Source organism: Cotesia typhae, unplaced genomic scaffold, assembly GCF_013202065.1.
Source record: "Cotesia typhae breed Kobodo isofemale line unplaced genomic scaffold, CoteBio_Ctyphae contig_26, whole genome shotgun sequence".
Lineage (NCBI taxonomy): Eukaryota > Metazoa > Arthropoda > Insecta > Hymenoptera > Braconidae > Cotesia > Cotesia typhae.
This window is the reverse complement of record NW_027423732.1, coordinates 4039844-4051490: the sequence shown is the minus strand read 5'-3', so window position 1 is coordinate 4051490 and position 11647 is coordinate 4039844. Positions and strand designations below refer to the sequence as shown.

General features: G+C 36.8%; 1 protein-coding gene across 1 annotated transcript in view; it reads right to left on the bottom strand.

Moving 5' to 3' along the window:
• Window positions 1-11647, bottom strand: part of LOC141525298 (protein trachealess-like) — a 379682-nt gene that overhangs the window by 46054 nt on the left and 321981 nt on the right. Inside the window, exon 10 of the mRNA XM_074239724.1 lies at window positions 7610-7734. Coding sequence (XP_074095825.1) covers window positions 7610-7734 — 125 coding nt within the window. The remainder of the gene's footprint in view (window positions 1-7609; window positions 7735-11647) is intronic.

The following is an 11647-nucleotide window of genomic DNA, read 5'->3' as shown; positions in this document are numbered from 1 at the left end:
AGAACTTAGCCCAGATCCCACCAGTAACGTAGGAGTAACATTAGCCGACTCTGCCTCAATATACACCCGCGGAGGCGCGCCATTTAAAGTAGAACCTGGTTGAGCGTATTACCTGGTCTATCAACCCCAATTATTCTTGGTTTAGACTTTTGGCAGTCTGCAGATGTTCATATAGAATCAAAAATTGCTACTTGGTACCTAAGTGGTAATCCTATCAAACATCAATTTCGTTCCTGTACAAATAAAACCAAACCTTTGTCATTAAATGCTCTATCTTCATCAGAACGATCCGAACTAAGTAACTTTCTCGCGACAGAATTTAATAAAAATAAATCCACCACGTTAGGAGTTACTAACCTAGTGAAACATCGCATCGAAGTAACTGACGAAACTCCAGTACGCTGGAAACCATACAGACGCAGTCAGCCAGTTATGAAAGCATTACATGAAAAAGTTGACCAATTATTCGAGAAAGGATATATTCGACCTTCGAATAGCAGCTGGGCTTGCTCACCAGTTATGGTCGCAAAGAAAAATAATACCTTGTGTATCGATTATTGTCCTTTAAATAAAAAGACCAAAAAATCTGCGTACCCGTTACCGATCATGCACCGAATTTTATCCAGCCTCCGATGCGCAAAAATTATTTCTACCATTGATCTCAGCGACGCTTTTCATCAAGTATTAGTTAAAGAGAGTAGTCGACACTATACAGCATTTTGTGTCGATGGCCGTGGCCAATTCGAATGGATTCGTATGCCATTCGGGCTTGTTAACGCCCCTAGCACTTACCAAGCTCTCACTGACCAAGTTCTCTGAATCGTAATGCAAATTCTTTGGAAAAAGGCTCGGAAATATTTACCCAGCGCGCAAGAAAAAATTTTTGCCTACTTAGAAGATTGGATTATTATCAGTAATACTCGAGAGGAACACATGACTTATTTACAAGCTGTTTTCGAAGCTTTTCGAATCGCGGGCCTCAAAATGAACGAAGAAAAAAGTCAATTCGGACGTTCCGAAGTTAAATTCCTAGGTTTCATAATTAATAATGAAGGCATGAGTACGGCCCCAGCGCGACTCGAACTCGAATATCCGCGACCTACTAACCACAAGAAACTTCGTAGAATTAGCGGTCTTGTAAACTGATATCACAAACATCTTAAAAATATTGCACAAGTCCAAGGTCCTTTAAATAAACTAACAAGTACCCGTGTAGACTGGAAATGGACTGACATAAAAGAAAAAGCATATGTTGAAACTAAGAAATCTCTATTACAAGCAGCCACGTTAGCTCTGCCTGAGCGAGATCGCCCTTATCGTCTATATACTAACGCGAGTAACACCGGACTGGGCGCGATTCTTACCCAGTACGAGTTTAAAGAAGATCGAGAAAATGTAATTATGTGTCTGAGCAGACCTCTGAATAAAGCTGAAATTAATTATACCACGACAGAAAATGAATGCCTCGCGGTAGTTTGGGCCTTACGGAAATTACGTGGATACGTAGAAGATCTTCCAGTTACAGTTTACACTGACCAATCCGCGTTAAAATGGTTTTACAATTTAAAAGATCCAGCAGGTCGCTTAGCCAGGTGGGCTATTGATCTATCAGCATACAAACTCGATACTATTCACTACAGAGGAACCCAAAATGAAACTCCAGATGCCCTATCACGCCTTTATGAAGATCCTGGACTAATAGAACTCTCATCGATCCAAAATCGTAGTATTACTGGACCTGAAATTTCATGGTATAACGAAAAAGTTCGAGTAGTCCAAAAATTTCCCGAAAAATATCCCGAATGAAAGTATGAAGACGAAAGATTGTATTATTAGCGCCCGACAGCAGTTAGAGAAATTCTAGGTGATATTACTGCGTGGAAAATTGTCCTCACCGAACCTGAAATCAAGCCCCAACTCGAGAAATTACATTGCGATGTTCAATTGGGACACTTAGGTATTGATTAAACTTACTGGCGTATCCGCGAGACTCATTACTGGCCCGGTATGTTCCGAGACGTTGTTTCCTATGTCAATTCTTGTGAAAGCTGTCTTAAAACAAAAAGTAATCAAGCTAAACCGCAAGGCTATATTGGTACTAGACCACCAACTCAGCCATGGACTATCATCTCCATGGACACTAGGGTGTGCCAAAATTCAATTTTCATAAAGAAACCTTTTAAAATTAGAATTTTGAGTTCCGATCTTGGCAGGAGCTGTGTTTGGGCATTTCCTAAGATATTTTGGGGTAAGACAATTTATTTGATTTTTATAGAATTTTTTAACACGAGTTTAGTTTGGGTATTTCCGCTGAAATTTCAAATTTTGGCTGGAAGTGCCCAACTAAATCTCCTGTTAAAAATTCTATGAAAATCAAATAAATCGTCTCACCCCAAAATATCTTGGGAAATGCCTAAACACAGCTCCTGCTAAAAGTGAAACTCAAAATTCCAATTTTAAAAGGTTCTTCACGGAAATTGAATTTTGGCACACCCTAATGGATACCATAGGTCCTTACACTAAGTCCTCATCCGGTTTCCAATGTACATTAGTAATTGAAGACATTTAAACTCGATACTTGGAAATTTTTCAATTAAGACAACAAACTGGCAAAGAAATAATGAAACATTTACGCGGAGTATTAACCCACTGGGGCCCAGTTAAACAAATTATTTCAGATAATGGTAAAGAGTTTATAAATAAAGACGTTTTAGCTCTTATAAAACAGTACAATATCCTATTTACGCCTACTCCAATAGGACACCCATGTGCGAACCCTGTAGAACGCTGTAAATGCACAATAAAACAGATGATTAATTCATTTGCTGGACAAAATCAACGAGACTGGCACTTTCACATACCAGATTTAAAATTTGCTCACAATACTGCAGTGCATACCGCACTAGGTGTGTCCCCATTTTATTTAAATCATGGCCGTGACCCACACCCTATATTAGATACACCTGTTACTGAGAATTTTGATGAGACTAATATAACCGTTCGGAAATCTCGCATAAGTAGAATAGACGAACTTCGGCATTTTACAGAACACTACATGTTAAAAGCTCGGGAACGAACACGAAAACAACATGAAAAACGGTTTTCTACTCAATCTATCAATTTACAAGTCGGGGATCGCGTTTATTATTTAAACAAAAAATTAAGCAAAAAAGTCGACGGCTACAGCGCGAAATTAGCACCTAAAAATTTCACGAAATCTAGGAGATTATTCCTTATCCGCAAGGTTTAGTGGCCTGGATAATTAAATTTTTCATACAAGTAAAAATTTAGTGTTTCAATATATACACTACTGGAAAAAATTAAGGGATCAAAAAAAAATTCCAAATTTTTCGGTAGTTTTCAACAGGCCGTAACTTTGAGAGAAATGGTCGTACAGAAAATAAAAAAAAAGGAAATTGTAGCTCCAAGTATCTAGTGTTTGGATTAGAACTTCAAAATTTTGTAGCCTCCGCGGTTTCTGAGTAATCGTAGAAAAACCAGCAACAAAAAAATTCTCAAAATGTTTTTAGTTTTTTTTTTGGTCTACGGGCGTGGAAAAAATTTTTTTAGCTTAACCACCATAAGGATCGGATACTTTGTTCATTTAGCTTTAATTTTTTTTAAACACCCTGATACGTCCACTCCTCGCTGAGATATCGGTCTTCAAATGGAAAAGGATCTTTTTGTATTTGATTATCGATATCTCAGCAACCAATGATCGCACAGAAAGTTAAAGGTGGGTTTCAAGAACTTGAATGAATTCCCTTAACGACTGTCCATTGTTTTTTCGAAAAAAATTTTTCTTCTTTCCGTCACATGAATTTGAAAATGCAACAAAAAAGGGCTTTTAGTGGTTTTTGGAAAATCAAGCGCTGGATCGAAAATATTGAGGAAACCACTAATGTTAAGTGTGCCTTTTACAGTTCAATATGTCCACAAAAACCCTACAAAGAATCAAATTAATCCAGCCAGCCGTTTTTTTGTTTCACTTGATCGAATTTTTGAAAAATTAAAGGATCACGTTTTTTGCTCTGAAAAGCTCATAATTTTTAAAAATGAGAAAAAAATGGTTTTTTCGAGCTTTTTCCACATTTTCGTTCCAAAAGTGCTTAAATTTTCAAAAAAAAATTTTTTCGAAAAAAATTTAAAAAAATTTTTTTGGAAAAATTTTATTTTTAACAAGTTAAGGAAACTCAAAACCCATCGCCCAATGATTTTTATCACCTTTCCACCGCTGCATTCCTTGATTCTACTGATCTCCTTTTAATTAAATTAATAAAAAAGTTAATACCCCCAATCGAATTTCGATTTTTTCATACGCTTTTCGGAGTTTTTTTTTTTTCTTTTTGTGAATCCTTAGCAAATCGCTTCATTCAACAGTTTTTTCAAAACTAATCCCTCTGCGCTAAAAAAATTTTTTTAATTTTTTGGTCAAAATTGAAAATTTCTGACTTTTGATTCTTAATCATGGTTAGACGACATTTATCGGAGGTGGAAGTCGCTCGTTTAGTGACTTGTATCGACGAAGGTTACACTCAACATGCAGTTGCTATCCGGATGGGTGTAAGTCAATCTGTCGTATCTCGAGCTTATACCAGATACCAAGAGACGAGTCAATATCATCGTCGCCTCGGACAAGGTCGCCATCGAGTCACTAATGCCCGCGATGATCGAACAATTGTTAGAGAAATTCGACGACAACCTTTCGTCAATGCGAATATTGTCGCTCGAAACTTCCCCAATCGCAGACAACAGCAACAACAACAGCAACAGCGACGACGGCATCAAGTGCGAAACATTTGCTCTCGAACAATCATCAACCGTCTTCGTGAAACTGGGTTACACGCACGACATCCTAATCGTGTACCCCTGTTGACAGCAAGACATCGTCGAGCTCGTTTAGCGTATGCTTACGATCATCGAAATTGGAACTTGAGGGAATGGACAAATGTTTTATTCACTGATGAGTCTCGTTTTAATCTGTATGGCAACGATCGACGTCCTCTCGTTTGGCGCCGTCGTGGAGAACGTTTTCGCCAGAACTTTGTCCGTCCAGTCGTTGCCTACGGCGGTGGATCAGTTATGGTGTGGGGCGGCGTTTCACGAAATTGGAGAACACCTTTGGTAATTGTACGCGAAAATTTGACAGCTAGACGTTACATCGACCAAATTTTAAGGCCCATTGTTCTGCGCAGACGACAACATCTGAGGTCGTTCATATTGATGCAAGATAATGCACGTCCACACACAGCCAACATTACCCGGCGCTTCTTTGAGCGGCATGACATCACATTGTTGCGACACCCAGCAATGAGTCCAGATCTCAACCCCATAGAGCACGTTTGGGACATAATGGGCCGTCGGTTGCGCAGAGAGTATCCAAATTTGCAGAACGTAGCTGCTTTGGAGCGCGCGCTTCAGCACATTTGGAATACCATTCCGCAGCCTCAAATTACCGTCTGCATAAACATGGCTGAACGTTTGAGAACCGTTATTGAAAACAGGGGTGGTAATACCCGGTATTGAACCAACAAAAACCTTCAGAGAATGAGTTTGGAGTCATTAAATACGGTGGAACTGACGAGCCACCGGGTCTCAATTCTCCTGAAATACCTTACACCCACACACACACACACACACACACACACACACACACACACACACACACACACACACACACACACACACACACACACACACACACACACACACACACACACACACACACACACACACACACACACACACACACACACACACACACACACACACACACACAGAAGCGTAAATCCGACCGCGCGACCTCCACGTGGTACGCTTTGGATAACGCTAATGCCGGCGGTAATTGTTTTCTTAAACTTTTCAAGAGAAAAAATTTCAAAAAAAAATTTTTTTTTTTCAATTTAAGCACTTTCTGGAACAAAAATGTGGAAAAAGCTCGAAAAAACAATTTTTTTTCTCATTTTTAAAAATTATGAGCTTTTCAGAGCAAAAAACGTGATCCTTTAATTTTTTCAAAAATTCGATCAAGTGAAACAAAAAAACGGCTGGCTGGATTAATTTGGTTCTTTGTAGGGTTTTTGTGGACATATTGAACTGTAAAAGGCACACTTAACATTAGTGGTTTCCTCAATATTTTCGATCCAGCGCTTGATTTTCCAAAAAACCACTAAAAGCCCTTTTTTTGTTGCATTTTCAAATTCATGTACCGAAAAAAAAAAATTTTTTTTTCGAAAAAACAATGGACAGTCGTTAAGGGGAATTCATTCAAGTTCTTGAAACCCACCTTTAACTTTCTGTGCGATCATTGGTTGCTGAAATATCGATAATCAAAGACAAAAAGATCCTTTTCCATTTGAAGACCGATATCTCAGCGAGGATTGGACGTATCAGGGTGTTTAAAAAAAGAAATTAAAGCTAAATGAACAGAGTATCCGATCCTTATGGCGGTTAAGCTAAAAAAATTTTTTCCACGCCCGTAGACCAAAAAAAAAAACTAAAAAAATTTTGAGAATTTTTTTGTTGCTGGTTTTTCTACGATTACTCAGAAACCACGGAGGCTACAAAATTTTGAAGTTCTAATCCAAAAACTAGACACTTGGAGCTACAATTTCCTTTTTTTTTATTTCCTGTACGACCATTTCTCTCAAAGTTACGGCCTGTTGAAAACTACCGAAAAATTTGGAATTTTTTTTTGATCCCTTAATTTTTTCCAGTAGTGTATATATATATATATAATTAGGGTGTGCCAAAATGTTACTTCCGTGAAGAACCTTTTAAAACTGAAATTTTGAATTCCGCTTTTAACAGCAGCTGTGTTTGGGCATTTCCTGAAATATTCCGGGGTAAGAGGATTTATTTGATTTTCACAGAATTTTTAACAGGAGATTCAATTTGGCACTTCCGACCAAATTTTGAATTTTCAGTGGAAATGCCCAAACTCAGCTCCTGTTAAAAAATTCTATGAAAATCAAATTTATCGTCTCATCTCAATATATATGTATCCCTTAACTTTATTAATATCTGAAATTCAATGATTTCTTATTAAAGTTGAATATTATGTAAGTACAGTTATTAAAGTTTAGAGCAAATTTTTTTTAAGCTGATAAAAGAATCTTGTCAACACAAATAAAACTGTATTACATAAATAAATGAAGAACTTAAATATAAATGGAAATTATTTATAGGTATCGATTTGTTGCCAAGATTTTTTTTTTACTTATACTCTCCTTGACGGACGATTGTAGGTATAAACGAAACTAAATATCCTATAGTACTTTGTTACATCCATGCGGGAATGAAGAGACAGAGAGAGATATCACTTATCGGTCGGTGTTTAAGGAAAGTAGACTCAACTATAGTCAACTACATATCATACATTTTATCCCTCCAAACTGTAGCTCGAAAATCCAAGTTTTGCTGCTGTCATTACAAAAAGTTTTTTATACAAAAAATAAATATAAAACCATCATTTTCATTAATAATTTATGACGTCAAATTAAGAACTGACAACGGACTTATTGACTGATTCTTATTTGCGATCTCATATATTAAATCTGAGTTGTACTTTCAAACTACCTTGTGTATATCTATTGAAATATTAATTTACCTCCTCTGTCAGCATCAGGAGAACCATTTTCTGGGTCGTGACCACTTGCATTTTCTCTTTTGACGCCGGGTAAATTTTCTTCGAGTTGGCAGCAGTCCATGATTAAATTTTCATATTCTCGTCCGCTAGAATGTAAAATATAATAAAGGATTTAATGATTTGTAACAGGGTAATTTACCCTTGATCGGCAAAACCGATCACACGTGGTCATAATTCGACGCAGCATTGGCGCGTCTCGGTCTTCGGGACCCGACTAGTATTAAGTGGGAGGGGGTATTTTTTGAAGTGAAGTTTAGAGTGGAGTTTACGAACGAGTGACATCGTCTGCTGGCCAACCGAGGAGGAAGCTAAACTCTATACCAGAGTTCTCTATTTTAAAAATTATCAAGGTATGGAAATTTTGTCTCTTCGTTGAGCCTTGGGGTTTATACCCCCTCAGTAATTTCACTATGTCTCAAATATTGACCAAATTATGGTAATTCAATTGTCTTCTAATATCTGGCTTAATAATAATTAATTAATTTAATTGATTTGGTTCGTTAACAGTTTGAGCATGCTTCTTGGGGATTTTATATCCCAGGAATGTTCTAGACCTCTTGGGTTTGCAAGTCGTGAATGATTAATTTATTAATGCAGCTGGTTAATAATTCTTAACATTTTAGATTCGTTTATATTAAAATAATTAGTAATTAAATTCGGAACATGGAGAAGGTTCCAGTCGACACGACAAAGTATTCGGTACCCGAGGTCAAAACTTGCAGGAGTGACGAATAACGGGATCCAATTTTGAGCGCGTAAATTCCTTATGAATTTTATCACGCAGTAAATTATAAAATTAACTACTGGACGTTAGTATTATTTAAGACAATTGAATTATCATTTAATAATATAAATTATATTGAAAATTAATTATATTATTTGTCTAAAAATATTTTATTTACTGGAAAATTAAGTATTGAGAAATTGCGACGAAATTTAATTGGAAGTACCCGTGGATAATTTTTAGAATTTATTTTTACATCGAGATAAATTATTGTTAATTAAGTATTTAGTCGACAAGAACCATAACAATAATTACCTAGTCGAAAATTCCACGCGGTTGAACATGATATTGAAAAAGAAGCCCGGGAAAATTATAAGTAAAATTTAATACCATTATTCCGATCAAATTCTATGTAAAACTATTTGTCAGTGTGAATCACGTCCCAAAGGCTTAGTTAAATTTGATAAAGTATATTCTTGGGATTTAGTTAATGCGATGAGTATTAAACTCGTGAGAATTTTGGAAATAATTTTAGGCGTCGATTTTAAGTCTGAAATTTTTCGTAGTAAATTATTAAGAGAGGAAATTGTGTAAGATATTAGTTGAGAGCTAATGACTGAATTATTTTAGTAAAGTTGACGTTGTAATTTTGGTGTAATCTTGTAAATCCGAAAATAAAAAGTAAAGTAGAGTCCGTGTGTGTGTGATGGGTGGGTTATGTGTGTAAAATATTAGTGTGGGTAACGTGTGTGCGATACTCTGCTTGTTGATGGTTTGCCGAGCAGAGGAATCGAGAGTGATCAAAAACCTAGAGCGTGAGGGTCCGGTGGACAGCGCGACGTAGTTAGAAACCACAGTATAGAGGCTCCACATGAGGGTACTGTGGGATTAGGAACCCTTTTTTGACGACCTCTACTTGTTGATGGTTTGCCGAGTAGGGTAATCAAATCTTGGTGCGACGTTTTCTGCTTGTTGATGGTTTGCCGAGTAGAAGACTAGCACTAAGTCGGAGTCGCCGGTTTTAGCCCGAAATCCTCCGGTAGTAATAAGGATAGTATTAAGTGAGTTGTACGAGTGAGTGGTGTACGTGCAAATGCACGAGTTGTTATTTCATTTGTGGTTAAATAAATACCGGTTATTATTGTTAAATTGAACATTTTTTATTCAGCAACACCTTCCTCCACTCTCTTTACCCTAGATTAAGAATCCTAAGCTCTGGACCGGTTCCAGGAACTAGGATTAAAAATCCTGGTGGCGCCCTTTTGTTTATAATTTTAGAGTCAGTTTCGTTTAGTTCATTAAATAATTAAGGGGCCAATCTGAGCGGTTAAAATCGTTACAGATTGTTTAATTATAGAATCGATATACAGCCTAGTTTTCAACTACTGGCAATACAAATAAATAATTTTGAAAGAATCAGGTAGTTCTTGGTTTTCCGTCGGTTTTCAAAAATCAAATTTTCATTAGATCTCGATGGTTTAATGTCTTTAGTTACTTAGGTACTATTTCAACTTTGTAACTATTTCAACTTCCTGCTAAGAAAATTGATGATTTTTGACAATCGGGAAGTTATTGTTATCACCCCGTTTTGCAAAAATTGAATTTTTATCAGATCTCGACGCTTAAGGCCACAAGAAGTTGTCCTGATAACCCCCGCGATTTTGTGACGATGTGTGTGTGTGTGTGTGTGTGTGTGTGTGTGTGTGTGTGTGTGCTTGTAAATATATATATATATATATATATATATATATATATATATATATATATATATATATATATATATATATATGATGGCTTTTTCACGGCACTGGCGTCGACAGCGCCGAAGAGGTCCACCTAAAGTTTGGCTTACCTGGTTCGTACACGGTTGGGAGCCAGGAACTTTACGTTCCACGGCTCGGATTCAGCAATTGATCGTCGTCGGGCGGCAGGTCAACGTCGAAGAGATCCTAGAGTGTGTAGAACGAGTCTAGAAATCGATGCGGATTCTTTTTGCCACCAGGGAATAATAATAAAAAAAATTGAGATATCAAACAAAACAGGTAATGCGCAGGGACTGTTCAATTTAAAAAAAAACAATCTGAATATAATCGGAATTACAAATAATGAGTTCTTCTTTATTCGTTTAACAAACCAAATTTCGATTTAAGGAAAATAATTGCCTTCGCTTTATTATCGTCACAACAAATTATAAATTCAAAAATTAACAAAACAAACAAAACTGATTTCGCTTATCGGCTCGTAACAACAAATTTCAACTTTCTCAACACCAGAACAAAAAACTTATAGTTGTCTTCGCTTGTCGTCGTAATAAACAAATTTTTAATTTCTCGAACAAAAATAAATAAATTAAAAACTCTAATTGTCTTAGCTTTACTTTCGTAATAACCAAATTTTGAATTTCGAACCAAAATAAGATAATTGTCTTTGCTGTTCTTTCGTAACAACCACTAATGAATTAAAAAAAAATTAACAGAAAAATTATACTGTTCGTATTTCTTTCCTAGCAACAGGTTTCGAAGTTATAAACATCATCTATTTGTCGTATTTTGGTTATTGATGGCACAATCGATCGATCATTTATCATTTGCGGCGGGTAGTGAACCGTCGGTAATTGTTGTTACTCGTCGGGCAAGACGCGGGACAAAGCTCGAGGTATATTTCCTAGTTGCGCTCTTAGATGGCCCTTGATTCGAGCCAATTTTATGCGACATGCAATCTCAAACTTTGATCACCTCAATTTACTCTGTACACAATATTCCTTTACAACATTTTAAAATATTTTTGGCACCGAATACCTGGCTGACATCACCCCGAAGCCGGAATTCAATAACTCAATTGCTGAATTTCGGTACAGTTTTTAATTTCTGGTTTAAATAAAAAAAAATAAAAAAAATTTTTAATAATTATTTATAATTATAGTTCGGACAGGTAATCGACCCATCCGACCTCGACTTAATCGCGGGCCGTGGTGAAGTCACCCAGGTGTCTTAACAAACTGCGACCGCACTTACCCCGTTCAGTTGGCTCTCCAGGGAGGTGTAAAATTCCTTGTAACCGATGTCGGCGGTGCTAACGACGGCAGAGGCTCTCGGCGATGGCGTCACGGAATTTCCGTTGTCGGAATTACCAAAAATTTTTTTTTTGTATAAAGCTTAACTATCTGGCGATCGGCAATTACAGCAATTACAACAGTACCCCCTTAACTTCGACGAGATCGACTCTCAATATAACAATTTAATTAACAATGGAGTTAAATTCACGCGTAAGTGGCT